Source organism: Mastigoproctus giganteus, chromosome 2 (assembly GCF_048544385.1).
Source record: "Mastigoproctus giganteus isolate SK-2022 chromosome 2, ASM4854438v1, whole genome shotgun sequence".
Taxonomy (NCBI): Eukaryota; Metazoa; Arthropoda; class Arachnida; order Uropygi; family Thelyphonidae; genus Mastigoproctus; species Mastigoproctus giganteus.
In genome coordinates, this window is record NC_143576.1 from 72,521,325 (window position 1) to 72,539,509 (window position 18,185).

The following is an 18,185-nucleotide window of genomic DNA, read 5'->3' on the forward strand; positions in this document are numbered from 1 at the left end:
ACAATGCTCACCTGTAGCTGAATCTTACTTGTTGGCTTCTTCTGAGCAATTTTCAATAGGGTTCAAATCTAGACTGTTGCCGGGCCAGTCCAACGCTGTAATGCCAGCATTTCTGCAGTATGACTACAACTTAAGGGAGAAAAACGACAGAAAACACTGATGTATGTTTTAAGCCTTGTGAGACAAGATGACAAACTCATCACTAAATCTAAATAGCATAAAACTTACCAATTTTGCTGTGTGGCAAGGTGCTGAGTCCTGTTGAAAAATACAGTTTTGGATGTCTGTGTGGTGATCCTTAATAACTTGTTTCAGGCTCCTCTAAGATAGCAATTTAAGTTGCTGAATTCACTGTTTCTTTAATAAACTTAATTTGCCCCACCCCTTTGCTCGTTATGCATCCCCACACCATCTGACCGGCGGGGAACTTTACAGTTGGTATTATGCAATCAGGATGGTATGCCTCTGATTTTGGTCTCCTGACATATCACTTCCCATCCGAACCATGCAGGCTGAATTTCAATTTGTCACAAAAGACGACAGTGTCCCACTGCTCTTTTGTCCATGAAACATGCATTTCAGCACAAGCAAGTCGCTTCTTCTCTGGCTGATGGGCATGCAGACCACATTCCAAAAGCAGTCTTTGGATAGTTCATGCACTTGTTTCAATACCGGAGGCCATCTCAAAGTTCAGTTTTATATCAGGAGCACTAGCATGGCAATTACGAAGGCATAGCTGTTTCAAATATCAATCTTGGGAAGGCATAGTCACTCTCTTATGACCTGATCCAGGTCTTTTCTTCACATTACCAGTTTCATGCTTTAATCTCAGCACCTGAGATATTGCAAACTGCCTATTTTGTCAGCGATAGCACGTACAGAAAGCCCTTCCTGGGACCAAGCAACCGCTACACTTTTTTCTTGGTGTCAACTGAACATATGGAGCCATGCTTACACCTCTGCAAAACAGGATACTAATGAGCGTGTGTAACTTTCCAACATCATATTTATAGAAACGGCTGATACAACAGAAGCGTTATCTGATGCAATACCTTTGCTTTGCGACAAACAATATCTTATATATTTCACTACAAATGTTACTTTTTTTTTAAGGTAATGCAGTTTTTTTGTCTGCCACTGTAGACAGAAATAGAATTCTGAAGGATAGGTGGCATGGTTATGCAAATGGAAAATCATGTTTAACAAATCCGGTTAGCTATTCTGAAAGGGTCCCTCATGAGATTTAGGGAGCAATTTGAACATTATTTAGATTTCAGCAAAGCATCTGACTGAGTCCCACATGAGTGGTTATTTTGTAAGCTGGAACAGGTTGGAATCACAGGAAAAACCCTTTGATAGATAGCAGCATGGCTTAAGGGCAGGAGGTAGAGGTTTGTGATAAATGGTTATTCTTCAGATTGAGTTAATGTAAGAAGTGGGGTTCTCCAAGGGTTAATATTGGGACCACTGATGTTTTTGATTTGATTTTCTTAAATGACATCAGTGAAGGGATAGAGGGCAAGATGGCTAAATTTGCAGATGATGTAAAGATTGGTATATAGAGTAGTTAAAGATCACTACAAGCATGCTTTAATCCAGCAAAGTGCAACGTCTTAACACTTGGGGAACAGAAACACCAAAATAACTTATTCACTTGGTGGAATTCAACAAAAGTTAGTAGTGGAAGAAATGGACTTGAGAGTTACGGTACAGTCAGACATGAAGTTTTCCAAGCATTGTAGACAGGTCGTAAGGAAGGCCCATGGTGTCCTATCGATGATTTATCATACATTTGCTAGTAAAGAAAAAAGGATGTCATAATCCCATTATATATGGCTATGTTAGAACACACTTACTGTGTTCAAATATGGTGATTGCACCTAGAAAAAGACATTGAACTTCTCAAAAGGGTCCAAAAAGGTGTAATTCGCCTGTTGAGATCAGCAAAAGGGGTATCCACATGAGGAAACACTTTGAATATGTGGGTCACACAGCTTGGAAACTAGGCACCTTAGAGGAGACTTGACTGAGGTGTTAAGGCTCTGAGTGGCAAAAGTAAAATGAATGAGCCCAAAATTTTTATGGTTATAAATGATTCCAGAACTAAGAGCCATAAATTCAAGTTATGGGAGGGGGAGAGAAGATGTTTAGACTGGATTGCAGGAAGTTTTATTTTGGCCAGCGAGTTATAAATTACCTACACAGGTGGATGAGGCTGACAGTTTGGAGAAATTCAAAGTTATGTAATGTTACCTATGGGAGAAGAAGAAATGAATCACTTATAAGTTTATCAAGTGGAAATCTGCTGTACACCAATGGAAACAGTGAAAGGAGTGAAGGTGGAATTGGGTTTCTGGTCCATAAAGATTTTAAAAACAACATTTTGGAATTTAAAAGCACATCACCAAGGGTGTCAAGACTAATACTCAAGATTTCTAAGAGATACAAGCTAAAGGTTATAATGATTTATGCACCAACATCGAGCCATGATGATGAAGAGGTTGAAGAAATGTACACCGTAGCCGAGTGGGCAGGAGCGGGAGTGCAGTAGCACACGCTCTTTGAGTAGACCGGGGTTCAAGCCCCTGACTGCTGAATACGGTCGATCTGCCAACCCGCACTGGACCAGCGTGGCAGATTATGGTCCATTTCCCTCAGCATGAATTGTTGAGGAGGCTTCCATCCTCCAGTGTGTTGATAATGGCTGCACTTTACTTACTTTACACCAAAATTGAGTCTTCTAGATGAGCAGAAAACCCACTACACTATTATTACTTCAATGCTAAGGTTGGAAAAAGACAAAACAGTGCAGAAAGGGGAACTATAGGAAATTTTGGAATTGGTGAAAGACTTGTGGAATTTGCAGAATCTCAAGGACTGTCAGTAATGAACACTTTTTTCAAGAAAAGAGTGAACAGAAAGTGGACATGGAAGAGTCCAAATGGATTAACAACTAATGAAATCGACTTCATCCTCACTAACAGAAGATATATTGTGAATGATGTTACCGTCCTGAATACGGTAAATGTTGGAAGTGATCACAGAATGGCAAGATGTACACTTGATATAAATGTAGGAAAGAAAAAGAAAAAACTGACTCGAGTATATAATACAAAGGTCTTTGAGATAACAGAAGAGGAGAAAAAGCAGTATGTACTGGAACTTAAGAACAAGTTTGAGCTTCTGCAGACTACTCAGGACCAAGATATCGACGAGGAATATTACAACTTTCTGAAAGTGATAAAGCCCAAGAAACCTATAGGGAAAAAGAAATCCAAAGAAGAAAAAATTAGTCAAGAAACACTAGTCATGATGAACTGAAGACGACAAATGAAGAGGAAGAAAAACACTGACAGGGAGAAAATTGAGTATACTGAGTTATGCAAAGCAATTAGAAAGAGACTCAGAGAAGACATAAAAAGATTTAACACAAGAAAAGTAGAACAAGCATTAAGGGAAAACAAAGGATTTAAACCAGCAGCCATGAGCAGTAATACAGAAAGACAAATGATACTGAAACTGAAGAATAGTGATGGTGTAATTATAAACAGCAGAGAAGGCATAATTCAAATAGCAGAAGACTACTATAGAGAATTATACAAGGAGTGAGGGAATGATGCCAGCAGTGGGGAAGATGGATTGCACAGTAGCAAGACATATGACATACCTGATATTCTTCCTGATGAGGTAGAACATGCATTGAAGAAAATGAAGAATCAGAAAGCCCCGGGGGAAGATGAAGTTACTGCAGAGTTGTTAAAATTGGGAGGAAGAGACATAACAAAAAAACTGGCTAGGCTCTTCACAAAGTGCATTCGAAAAGGTGTGACACCTGAGCAGTGGAATAATGAAATCATAGTTTTGCTGCATAAGAAAGGAGATAAATCAGAAATTGGAAATTATAGACCAATTAGCTTGTTATCCCACATTTACAAGTTGTTCACAAGGGTCATTACTAACAGATTAGAAAGAACACTTGATGAGAATCAACCGAAAGAGCAAGCTGGCGTTAGGACAGGATTCTCAACTATGGATCACCTTCACGTAATATCACAGCTAATGGAGAAAGCAAATGAATATAAAACACCATTATGCCTGGCATTTGTGGATTACGAAAAGGCAATTTGACTCTATACAGCATAAGGCAATGTTTCGTGCACTCGTTATCAGTGCACGAAACATATTATGATTTTGAAGAAAATATATGAGAGTGCTACCTCCTTTATTAGACTAGACAAAGACAGTAGGAAATTTAAAATCGAGAAAGGAGTTCGACAAAGAGACACAATATCTCCGAAGCTGTTTACTGCTGCCCTCGAGGAAGCTTTCAGAAGATTAGACTGGTCGCAGAAAGGAGTCAATGTGAATGGAGAGTACCTAAACCATTTACGATTTGCAGATGACATTGTGGTCATAAGCCACGATCCCAAAGAATTAGAGGAAAATCTTAATCAGTTATGCACAGTAAGTAAGGATTTTGGACTAAAGATGAATATGGCTAAAACAAAAGTAATCACGAACAAGTATGCCACAGAAAGGGAAATAATGATTGAAGGAGCAGTAATTGAAAAGGTGGAGTCATATACTTATCTGGGACAAGTTATTAGCTGTAATAATGATAAATAGCTGGAAGTCAAGAGAAGAATAAATTTTGGATGGATAGCATTCAGGAAATATAGTCACATACTGAAGAGCAACCCAGTTTGTCTGAATCGTAAAATAATGAACCAATGTATATTCACCACCATGACTTATGGAAGTGAAACTTGGGCACTCACCAAAAGAATGGAAGAGAAGCTGAGAACTACATAGCGAAGAATGGAACGAATTATATTGGGAATCAGCCTGTTAGATAAGAAGAGAAACATGGATTAGGCAGCAAACTCAAGTAAAGGACATTCTTATCAAAACTAAAGAACTAAAATGGTCTTGGGCAGGACCCATAGCTCAAAGACATGATGACAGATGGACTAAAAAAAATAACAGAATGGTACCCAAGAGGAGCTAGAAGAAATCTTGGAAGACAAAGGCGGAGGGAGATGGATAGATGAAATTCATGAGTTTGTGGGTAGTAAATGGATGGCCAGTGCTCAAAACAGGAGGAACTGGAAAGTTGCTGGAGAGGCCCTTAATCCTGCAGTGGATTGAAAATGATGATGATGACCTATGGGAGGAGAGAAACACATAGGTTGTCCATTTCCATTTCTTTTATTATAAATGAAATTGCTTCCTTGCACCATACAGGCCATTACTAATGCTAATACTAAAAAGGTGTTTGCAAAATTACTTTTGATTTTTTCAATTTTTTAAAATATTTTTAAAACAAGTTTATATTTTGCTAAAAAACCATGTTCTGGGGCCAATAATATGCGGGTACCCCAAAGGATCTTGGACAAATACATTCGGGAAGCGGGGCATGGATGTAGAGAGCTGTTCACACCCATTCCATACCATTCAGGCTCAAACTAGCAAATTGCTTGAGTACTACGCGATTGTCAGACACGCTGTGTGCAAGTGCCTGGGCAAAGGTTGCACACCAGTTGTGTCAAAAGTTAAGGATTCAATACCTACGACAAGTGGGGTCATATACTAGATTAAATGCCTGGATTGTGGGGAGTGTTATGTTAGTGAAACAAAACTCTGTTTAAAAGATTGTATGGGGAAGCATAGTAATGCGATAAAGACTGCAGATTATTGGAAATCTGTGTGACCAAACATTTTTAGGAGAGGAACCACCAAATCTCTCTCGCCGAGGCATATTGTTGACTCCACGCATAGATTTTAGGACCGCAAATGGCTCGAGAGTTTGCAGATTTGCTCTTCTTAGTGTAACACTATTAATAGAGAGAGAGAGGGGAATCGGCATTCATCACCCCATCGAAACTGATTCTTGGATGGGATGAGCAGTTCTGCCTGGCACACTCCCGAGTCATTTCCAATTCCAAAGCATGTATGGAGGATACTGCCCATGTTCCTGTAGTAACAAGTGCAGTGGACTGTGATCCTGCAGATATTTAAGGATGTACTATAGCATAGCATTTTATAGATAAAGGAAGCAGATGCCTTTAAAGACTATGGTAGTATGGTTTTATCACTCTTATTCTGTGATTTATTCTATTATATATTTTATATTATATTTTATTGTATAAACAGTGTATTTTATTTTATTACCAGTTTAATTTTAATCCGGTTTCCACTATACCATTTTTATTTTAGTAAAAGTATCAGTTTTACGGTTGGTATAGTATTATTGCAGTTATTATGAATTAGACATTTTTTAATGTTTATATTTTATTATTTACTGTTGTTTGTTCATAGAGAGGAGACAGCATGACAGTACATTATTATCATGTGATCACTTTTCAGAGCCCAGTTTTACTGTGGGATTAAAAGTACCAGGATAAGCAGGTCATTTGCTCATCTTCAATAAAGGATTAGCAGCACTTCAGCATGGCATGCAGGAGACTAGCTCCTTTTGAATCCTCTGAACTGTGATGTTTCTTGAACATTCACATGCTTTTGTTTATATCCACATCCTCTTTACCACAAAATGAAGTCTAGTTTTTTCCCCCCTAGTTATTCTGCACATTTAATTTCCTTTTTACAAAAAATAAAACTTGAAGACTAGGATGAATTATTTGATGAAACAAAGGAAGAAAAAATTTGGATTTTCTAATGAAGTACAGCAGGTAGCTGATTATTTTGTCATCACTGGTCTCTCAGATAAATCCAGTGACCTTAGAATGTTTTTAGGATTGTGCCAGTCCTAAAAGTATACGTTCCTTGCTTCCAGTCACCGATATTACTGTCATCATATCCAATCAAGGAGAAATCGAAATAACACTATTACAGCATTCCTGGCAGCTTACAGAGTCCAAGTATATTTATGTTCCGATGATGAAGAGATAAGCCTCCACTTGTTGATAGTGGGTAGTATATTGTTTAAATATAATTAAAATTGATCAAATTTTCTCAATACTGCAGAATTTTTAATGAGAAAAACAAACTATAATTGAATATTATAGTTTAATTTTATTAAACTATAATATTCAATAAAATAAAAAATGACCTAAGAAAATTAAATAAAATTTAATTTTGTTAATTTTCTTAAGTTAAAGCATAGCTTTTTTAAATACGCAATAAAATATGTGCAAGTGAAATAAATGCAAACAAGCCTTTCTGATTAATTTTTATTTTATTTATAATTTTTACTTTTTTAATAAAATTTCTATTTTACTTTTAGTTGGGTTTATTTTCATTCCATGAGTGGCAATATATTTTGATATCTAGCTGAGCTAATTCCCATGGGTAGCAAAAGTTGCCATAATCATTGTTCCCACACCATGTGGAAAAGATGAGTTTGAATCCCATCAATTATGCAAGAAATTTTTATGGGCCTTTTTCATATTGCTGAACTAGTTGGTCTCAGGCTAAGGTAGCATGGTTTTTCTACCAGAAAATTGTATTTTTCGTCCAGCAACCAACCACCCAATACAGATATATTATATAGTGTGCAATATGGCCTAAGTTTTCAGTGTGCTCAAAACCAAAAACAACCAACCAATTTGGCTGAGCACATGGTTGATTAGCTGTATTATAATTATGGAATCACCATGTGCCTGAATGGCTGCCAATAGCTTGTTATCAGCACAGATTGTGAACTCTGGCTTTCCTTCAAGGAATGGTGGCAACACAGGAAACAGTAATCCTGACAGCACACTGCCTCGAATGACCCATGCTGTTATAGGTTTGGATCTGTTTCGGCCAAATTGCATGTGTAGCACTCTTTTAGTTAATAGAGATTTTATTGTTACCTTTGATATTAAAGTAATACTCAAAGAGACAGAGTATTCTTTGGATGCTGATGGAATTAAAGGCAACACTGATATCCATGCATGTTATGGTCAGTTCAGCATTTGTCTCAAAGGCATTAGTTGTAGAAATTAGTAATCGTGGATCGATTTTTTGCTGCATAACAGATCTGTAGTGGAGGTCGGGAAAGCACATGTTACGAGAGTTGGGAGAAGAGTTTCTCAAGCAAATTGAAAAGTGTAAAACAAGTTGCTATTGGCCACAGTTACTTAACACGTGAGAAAACAGCCTTCGGGACAGCTCTGAGAAGTTGCAGCATATCCCAATGTACCATTCTTTATTGTTCTGGTGCCACAATATGAACACCTGCCAATTTTCAACTGTCATGTCCTTACTGCATGGCAACATATAATCCTTCCCTTCATTTTCATGCTGCTTTTCATCCAGTTAAAGACATGAAAATTCTGAAACATTAAACACTCAAGACAGCATTGTGAAATGGACAGTTGTCATTTACAGTTAAGGTAACTATTACAAATTCAGTTTTATAAGGAAGTTAGTTTATTAATTTAACAAAATACATAAAATATCTGATTTTCACTGAAAGTAAAATGCATACTTCAATAAACAAGCACAAATTTTAAACATTTCTAATATTTTACTTATTCACAAAATGCATTTAAACTGGTCATTTCTTGAATGCCATCTTCACTTCTCATCCAAATATCAACTTAAAAAAGATAGTGATTATGTTGAGAAACACAAGAGGTACTGAAAAGAAAAGATTTAGATGACATCAATTTTTACACATTAATTAAATACAAAAAACTAAGCAAAAATATAAACAGTAAACAAGCATTCACCATTCGAACAATTTATTTATTTGAGGATAAAGGGCTAAGTTGAAAAAGAAAGTATACTACTTTTTAGCTACTTTTATCAGAAACAAATGCTTGATGATATTACTACAGAGTACAGTTTTACCCATCCTGAGGGGAATAGTCCTATAGTCGCAGACATTCACCCAGATATACCAGACAAGCTGTACTTGCTACCTAGGAGTCTAAAATGCTGATGGAACTGATATTCAGGTGAAACTCAAACAAGTGGACCCAATTTTGGCACAGTCCGGTCAGTCTGTGACAGCCAAATCCTCTGCTTGCACCTTCACGATGGTAGGACTGTTAGTAATCCTGGGTATAACCCCCATGCATAAGCACACTGTGGTTGGTTCACCCAGGTGTGAACCAACGTAAGCAGGAGTAGAAGTGTGGCACCCATACCACATGGAGGAATGCCACCCCTCTGTGTTACCAGGCAATACTAGGTGGTAGATGACTCTAATCAACCGGTGCAATACCATCAACTTTGCTTATTGGAGGCTTGAAGTGGTGAAACACATGTTTAGTCTCCAGAGCCAAGTTCCAGTCAAACCTTCCTGAACTCTTTCATCATGCAGTATGACTATGTCTTTTAAGGTTATGATGGACATCACAGCTAGATCCAAACTTCCTTACATTTCAAGGGTACAGTTGTTGTTGTTGTTGTTGTTATTATTGTTGGGGTTTAAAGTGCAATGGCTACTTAGGCCATATTGCACTTATGGAAGTGATGCATACAGTCTGTGTTTGTTGATTTAGAAGCAGTTAAATACAGTTATACAATCTTATTCGTTTTAGAAAGGAGAAGAATTCTGCAAGATTTGAATTTTCGCCTATGATATGGCGAAGTGACAAAGGTTCCTTTAAATCTGACAGAGAATTGAAAGACATTAGTCGAGCATTATTATATAGAGTACAGTCCAGAAGTATGTGTTTGACTGTGAGTGGTGTATGACAATGATTACACTGGGGAGGATCATTTCCTGACAAAAGAAACAGATGGGTTAAATGAGTATCACCGATTCTGGCTCTGGCTAGAATTACTTCTTCTTGTCTGTTTGCTATAGAGCTAGAAGCCCATAATTTTGGTAAGGGTTTTATTTGGAATAGTTTATTATGGAATTGTGTTTGCCACTGAAGAGTCCATTGATCTTTACATATTCTTTGTATATTCATTTTATAATCTGTGACGGGTACTAGTGAATTCGTTGGGGCTGGGCTGGATGGATTTTTGGCAGCATCATCTGCAATTTCATTCCCTGGTATTCCGGTATGGCCTGGGATCCAGCAGAAGATAATCTTTTGCTGATGCTCTCTAAGATGTATCAACTGTGTTTTGATGAGCTTTAATATCGGATGAATAGGTGGGGAATTGTTTTGCAATGCTAATACGGAACCTTGCGAGTCTGTGTATATTATGCTCTTTTGAATTGACATATGGAAGACATTTTCTAATGCAAGCTTTATGACAAATAATTCAGTTGTGTAGCTACTACACTCTCTCGGAAGAGATTGAGAAACTATTTTATCAGGGAGTACCACTGCTGCACCCGATCCACTCTCGGATTTCGATCCATCTGTATATATTTTAGCGAAGTCAGGATAATGTTGAGCATGTTCAGTGTGCAGCTGTTGGATGGTCAAGTCTGATAGAGAGTGTTTACCCCACTGATGGAAATACTTGTCACAACATGGCGTGATGACAGACCATGGAGGGACAGGATCTATAGGATCTTGCAAGATTTTATCGAAGTGTATATCCCAATCTTCTGTTAGATGTTTTAGCCTAATACCAGCAGGCCGAACTGTCTGTGGTTTGTTTCTATACAGGGTCATATACAGTGGATCATGAAGTATTGACCAATTAGGATGGGTTACCTGGCTTTGGATCTTGATTGCATAGTTTAACAGCAACATCTTTCTCCTGATATTTAGAGGAGGTTCATGGGCTTCGATATATAAACTTTGCACTGGAGATGTTCTGAACGCACCTAATGCTGATCTAAGAGCTGAATGTTGAATAGGGTTGAGGCGAGATAAAACACTCTCCCTAGCAGAATCAAAAACAGGCGCCCCGTAGTCCAGGCGTGATCTAATTATGGTTCTGTATAGGTGAAGCAGGGTGTAACGATCTGCTCCCCATGTTGTCGCTGATAAAACTCTGAGTATGTTCAGTTTCTTTTGACAGTTTGTCCGGAGATATTCAACGTGTTTTTGGAAGTTTAACTTCCTGTCGAAAGATAATCCTAGTAAACGAATACAATTAGCTACGGGAAGAGAATGGTTATTCAAGTGGAGCTCGGGTTCAGGATGCATATTGCGTCTGTTACAGAAGTGTATGGCAGCAGATTTCTGGCTGGACAGTCTATAACCATTTTGTGTCATCCATGTCAGGATGCGATTAATTGATATTTGTAGCTGCCGTTCAATATAATGCATGTTTTGAGAATGACAGGATATTGAGAGATCATCTGCAAAGAGGTAGGAATCTACAGTTTTCGGAATGAGTTCAATTATGTGGTTCATTCTCATTGCAAATAAAGTGGCACTGAGAACCGACCCTTGCGGAATTCCTTCTTCTTGGGTAAAGATCTTAGAGAGGGTTCCCCAGTAACGAACTTGAAAGGATCTCTGATGTAGAAAATTTTTGATAAAGTATGATAAATTACCTCTCAGGCCAAGAGAATGCAGATCTTTTAAGAGGCCGAATCGCCATGTAGTGTCAAAGGCTTTCTCAACATCAAGACAGACCATTACGAGATGTTCCTTCTTGACGAAAGCATTTCTAATGTTTGTCTCGGTTTTGATCATGAGATCCAATGAAGATCGATTTTTCCGGAATCCAAATTGGTTGTTGTTAATCAAGTTTTGGGACTCCAGGAACCAAGTGAGACGGCGATGTAACATTTTCTCTAGGGTTTTGCTTAGACAGCCGGTAAGGGATATTGGTCTGTAATTTTGCGGAACAGAATCATCTTTACCGGGCTTTGCAATTGCTAGTACATAAGAATGACTCCAGGAACTTGGGAAGGTACGTTCGGAAAAAATGCGATTGAAAAATATGAGCAGTAATGAGAGTGATCTCTGATCCAAATTTCACAACATTACATAGTATATCCCATCTGGGCCAGCAGCACTGTTTCTTGAGTTGTTAAGGGATTGTTGCAGCTCAAGCATGGTAAATGGTTTATTATAACGTAAAGCGGAATTGTCAGTGAAATTTAGTCTGGATTTCTCTGCAATTGTTTTAAGTTTTTGAAATGTTTGATCATAGGCGATAGAAGAGGACAACTGAGAAAATGTGGTACCCAGTGCATTTGATATTTCTGTAGGGGTAGTAAGCTCCTGTCCATTCCAGTTCAGTAGTGGGGTGGATAAAGGAGGGAATTTACTGTTTAAACGTTTTATTTTTCTCCAGATTAATCTAATATCAGTATTTTTATTTACTGACGAGGCGAATTTAATCCAATTTTCTTTTTTCGCTTTACGTCTGATGTAACGAGCTTTTGCTCTAAGACGTTTATAACTAATAAGATTGGAGGTGGTTGGGTGTTTGCGGAAAAGGTTCCACGCTTTGTTTTTCTCTTTTTTCGCATGGTTGCAGTCTTCATTCCACCAATAATTTGTTTTTCGTCTATTTCTTACTTGATATTGAGGAATGGCAGCGGATGCGGCTGTCAGAATTTGATTTGTGATGTGTTCAGTAACACTGTCGATGGAGCAGGACTGAATGATGTAGTTGTCAAATGATATGTGCATTCTGTATTTTGTCCAATCAGCTCTTGAAAATTTCCATTTAATTGGATTTTCTGTTGGGAAGGAACAGGATGTTTGAATTTTGCAGATCATGGGATAGTGGTCGCTGCTATAAGGATCGCTTAGAGTTATCCAATCTATACTTGGAAAGAGGATTGGGGAACAAATGGTAAGGACTATTGCAGAAGTTGAACCTGTAGGGAGATGGATATACGTGGGAGTGCCAGTATTTAGTAAAGTTAAATTTTGCCTGTCTATCAACATTTCAATAAGCTTCCCTCGTCTCTCTGAGGTAGGGGAACCCCATATTGGATGGTGGGCATTAAAGTCTCCTAGTATACAAAATGGAGATGATAACTGCAAGACAAGATCTTCAATTTCTTGAATGGTATATTGATGATTTGGTGGAAGGTAGATTGAAACCAGTGTCAGTGTAATACCATTTACAACGCGAGTGGCAACAGCTTCTAAGGAGGTTTGTAAATGGATGCGTCTGGAGGGGGATGCTTGAATCCACGAGTATTGCTACTCCTCTGTGAGCACTGTTAGTACCAGCTCTGTCTTGTCTAAACAAGGTATAATTTTTGATTTTGATTGAGATCTGAGGTGTCAAATTCGTTTCCTGCAAGCACATTGCAAGAGGTCGGTATTGGTGAATTAATTCATGGATATCATCGATGTTGCTGCGAAGGCCTCTACAGTTCCATTGGATGATCTGTTCCATTATTTGGATTTGAAAGAGGGAGATGAATCTGACTGCTTTTTATAAGTGGGTTGTTTGTGACGATCCAGCTTAGGTTTTTCTTTTCTGGGGAAATTGGGACGTGTTGAATTATTGCTATCTTCCATTTCATCATCTGCATGTAATTCAAGAAGGTCTTGGGTAGTCGTATCGTCAGTATCCATCCTTGTTGAGGGTGGTTGATTAACCTCGACAGGATCTGATTTTTGAGGTTTTTCTGTTACTTTACCTTGGGTTATGATTTGGGATAAGGTGAATTTGGGACAGTCTGCAATCGATTTATCTGGAGAGAGTGACACTTCCGTCTGACATGCTACTGATTGGTGAGAGTGGATAATCGAGGCATAAGAGCTATTTGGCATGATTAGTTTAATTTGTTTCCTAGCTTCTTGATAGGAGACTTTATTTTCAGTCTTATATTTTTGAATTTTTTTGCCTATCTTCCAGAGATCATATTCTTTAGAGTATGCTGGATGGCTTCCCCTGCAATTAGGACACTGTGGAGTTTGTGCTTTGCATTCTAACTGTGTATGAGTTGTGGAGCCACAGTTTGGACATGTTGAAACGCCATGGCATGCTGTCTGGGAGTGACCAAATTTCTGGCATTTGTAGTATCTTAGGGGATTTGGGATAAAGGGTCGAACACGGCAATTTAAGTAACCTGCTTTGACTGATGCTGGTAGATTCGGTCTATTGAAAGTTAGAATTGTTACGTGTTGGGACTACTAAGGTACCATCTTTTCGTATCATGATTCTTTTTGCTTGAGTTACATTTTGTGTCTTTAGTTCTTGTACTATTTCTTCTTCAGACACGTTCAGTAGATCCCACTCAGTAATCACTCCTTTGGATGAATTCAGGGTGTTATGTGGAGTGACTTGTATTGGAATTCCGCTTAAAGTGGCGAGTTTCAATAGTTGTTCAGAGTGTCTTGGGAGAGAAGTCTCTATTAACAAGTCCCCGGATTGGAGACGTTTCACCATTTTTGGTGATGATGCTGCATGTTCAAGGCATCGTTGGATGATGAAAGGGAAGAGCTTGCTAACAGGCTGTGCCGACAGAGAATGGATAATCAGGAAGGCTGGTGATTCCTGTCTGCCTGCATCTTTTTTCATTCTCTTCGAGGTAGAGAAATCATGGTCGGGTTCATGATTGTCATATTGAGCACTCTTGGGCTCTAGACGTGGAAATTCATTCGTTTCCATTTCTGCTCCTTTTAGCCCCGAGGGTTGATTTATCCGCCAGGTTACCGGCCCCGCCACGTGGAGGCAGGAGCGGTGCCACCAGTGACGAAGTGATAAAAGGTTAGTGGTTAGTGTGTTAGAAAAGTAGTTATATATACAAAAGAAAGGTGTCTTTCCTTTCTTGTAGGAGGCTTCCTTCTTTATTTACAAAGAAGCCAGAAAATAAATAACTTTGAAAGTAAAGCCTTTGGAAATCTCTTTAACAACTTCTCTTTAGAAAAACGCTTTCAAATTCGCTTTGTAAATCGCTAGATCACTCGCTTGGCACTCGGGGCCAAGGGTACAGCTCTAAAACAGTTTTCGCAGACCGGCCGCTGGTTAGTACACAGTACCAAACCTATTGGTAACTCTCTAGGAGGCTTCCGGATCAGCTAATGTATAATCTCGCTACCTCTACTCTGCCAGATAGTGACCGAGGGAGTCCAAGTAGTGTGTATGCGGTGGGGGGGGGGCATTGTCGAAGCCACGTTATGTCAAGGATCTGGATATATTCTTACCATGTGTATGCCACATCCAAAAATGTCATTATTTCATACAGCATGTCCCTCCCACTTCTCTTACTATTGAATACACCATGAACTGATTGTCAAACTAATACAGTAAGCTTATCTGTGAAAAGATCTAAACCTCCCAAACACTTCCTAGTCCATTTCACGAATATACGTGATCTCAGTTCTAATCTAAACGATTTCCATTTCCACTTGCAGTCTGCCAAACCCTTACTTTTTCTGATAGAAACTCAGTTATTGGTTGATTCAATCACTGCTCATCTCAGTTGCCCAAATTATTCACTGTATGATTCCTTTTGCCTCAAAGGTGATACTTGTGCATATGTACGTTCCGATATTCCCTGTCTGTTAATTTGGAATCTCCTCTTTTCGACCTTCACTGGCTTAAAATCTCTCTACCTCATTCTATCAAATTCATCTGTTGTCTATACCGTTCTCCCAACTCCATCCCCTTATGTCAAAAGGTTGACACAAGGGAATGTACTGCCTATAAATAACATTCTCCAAAATCCTCAAAAAATTTGGAGAGAATTACTGGGGTATTTTCTTGTTTTAAATCTAGTTATTTGATTTGAATTCCTCCATTCTTATAGTCAAAGAAAGTATTGAAAACAAACTGGAAACAATTTTACTGTATTGTGATTACTTGCATCTATTTTAACACCCGTGCATTTAATATTTTTATCACAAATTTCTCGTATAAACTTTGATTTTTTTTTATGTAAACCCCAAACACAAGAGGTATTAGAACCTATAGTACTTAGTACCGTACTTGGGTTGGAGGTTGAGAAGACGAAAGAAGATATTTATTGACATTGAACTTGAACTTCTGTAGACTGTAATTTTCAGGAAATACATATGAAGGAAGGTTGTTCCAGAAAACGGCAGTTGAATGAATAAACGAGGAAGATGAAAAGATGGTTCTGTGAGTTTGAAGTTGGACAGTAAATGGATGTTGGCTGGTGGCAGCATATGTTCGGACTGTTTTGAAAGAGAAAGAGAGAGAGAGCGGGAATTATAGAAGCCAATTCAGAACAGTGCCCATGGAAGTATCTGTAGAAGAGGCAAGCAGCAGAAACAGTACATCTATGAGACAGCGAGTGGAGAGACTCTGTTAGAGATGAATCATTAATTAAACCTAACAGACCTCTTCTGAATGGAATCAAGAAGGCTGAGAGAGGTTTTGGGGGCATCACCCCAGATGTGGGAACAATATTCCATGGCAGGGCGGATTCACGATTTATACAGAGTGAGCAGCTGTTTGGAAGAAAAGTAAAGACGAGAGCGAAACAGAAAACCAAGTTTTTTAGATGCAGAGGAAGAAATATTTGTAATGTGCTTGTGCCAAGAGAGATTAGAAGACAGGGTAATCAAGACTGTTTTAGAAGGGTTGAAATCAACTAAGTTGTCTTTGCCCCACTGGAGAATTACCTGAAGATCAGCATTCAAGGAATTGGTAGCAGATTTTCGAGAAGTTGAAGCTGATTGAGCAGGACAAGGTTTCTCAAAATGGAAAGTGGAATGCAATCTACTATCATCGGCAAAACTATGGATAGGTTTTCCAGTCAATGGAAGAAGGTCATTAATATACAAGAGGAAAAGAGTGGGGGAAAGAACTGAACCTTGGGGGACACCGGCATTAGTGGAGAAGTTAGAAAACAGAGCCATCTACCATCACCCTCAGTGAGCGATCAGAGAGAAAACTGGATAACCAATTACTAAAAACAGTTGGCAAATCATAAGATGAAAGCTTGTTTAGAAGACCTTTATGCCACACGCGATCAAAAGCCTTTGAGATGTCAAGGGCACTTACTACTTGTGTTTCACCGAACCTTTCCATTGAATTAGTCCATAAATGGGTAACATAAGCCAGAATATCACCAGTGGATCGACACTGACGGAATGCAATAACCCTTCCCTTTACCCCTGAAGTTACCTCTGAGTAAATCCCACTTCAGCACACTGTGATCACTGCCACCTTGTGGTTCCTCTATTTGCAGATTCTTAATGCATGAAGAATCACTGCTGATAATCAAATCAAGAGTATTACTTCCTCTAGTTGCCTCCCGAACATGCTGATGTAGAAAACAATCATCCAATAAATCCAGAAAAGCCTTGCTAATGTGTGAGTGACCAACCCACAAATTCCAGTAAATATCTGGGGAAATTAAAATCCCCTATTATAAGACTCTCTGATTTACTGGCCCACTCTTATTTCCCTGTAAAGTTTGTTATTATACTCATCAGAGTCATTAGGCCTATAGCACACTCCTACTCTCAATTCTGATCTCCCAGTGCTTATGTCACACCAAACTGACCCGACACTGCACTGTCCAGCGATGTTGACTGGCTTCACTTCCTTGGATTTTATGTGTTTCTTAATAAATAGGATAACCCCTCCTCCCTTCCTATCCTGTCTATCCTTTGTGTAGATGTTGTACTCCCCAAATTCCAGTTCTGCATTCCTTATATCTGTGTGACACCACGTCTCTAATATCCCAACAATATCTGCCTTTGATGCTTTGAGCAATACCTCAAATTCATCAAATTTATTTACCAAACTGGTAGCATTGGTGTACACGCAAGTATACATGCACCTGTTCTTTTTCTTAGCTACCATAACACAATCCATGTGTTTACCTGTACCGCAATGACTCCCAGCAGTCTCTGAAATATCCTGCATCTTGTTTTCCAGGCTTCTGCTCATTCCTATAGAAACAGTGCAAGAGTCACTTTCACTTCTGCCAGTGGCTACTGTTAATCTATTAGTCCTTGTATCCCCCAATCTAGCAGTTTTCCGACCCACCTAATAGCCTCGATAGCATCGGCAAATATTCTTGCACCCTTTCTATTTAAGTGTATCCCATCCCTGTAGAAGCAGTTCTTTCTGTTAACAAGTACAGTCCAGGCTGAAAAAAATTCTACCCCTTGAGCCCTGCACAATCTTTCCAGGGCCGAATTGATCGACAAGGCTCTCATCATAATGTTATTAGTGGAGTTCCCCAGGGGTCCACTTTGGGCCCATCTGTTGTTTTCATCAATGATATTGATGAAGGTATATCAGTCATTTGTAGAAGGTATTTGCAGACGATACGAAGGCTGGTAGTGTTGTTAATGACAATAAGGATGGTACACTACTATAACTGGATCTAGAAAAGTTGAGAAGATGGGGAGAGATGAAAACTGAAGTTTAACATTGACAGATGCAAAGTAATGCATATAGGTAGCAGTAACCCCAGAGTA

The 18,185-nt window shown here is 38.8% G+C and overlaps 1 protein-coding gene across 2 annotated transcripts in view; it reads right to left on the reverse strand.

Moving 5' to 3' along the window:
• Positions 1 to 18,185, reverse strand: part of LOC150089337 (immediate early response 3-interacting protein 1) — a 71,724-nt gene that overhangs the window by 18,123 nt on the left and 35,416 nt on the right. The window contains exon 3 of one of the 2 annotated variants that reach the window (XM_090368509.1): positions 8,497 to 8,583. The exons of the other annotated variant lie outside the window; for it this stretch is intronic. Coding sequence (XP_090224635.1) covers positions 8,528 to 8,583 — 56 coding nt within the window. The 3' untranslated portion in view covers positions 8,497 to 8,527. Of the gene's footprint in view, positions 1 to 8,496; positions 8,584 to 18,185 lie in introns of those variants that run through there. 2 annotated transcript variants of the gene reach the window in all.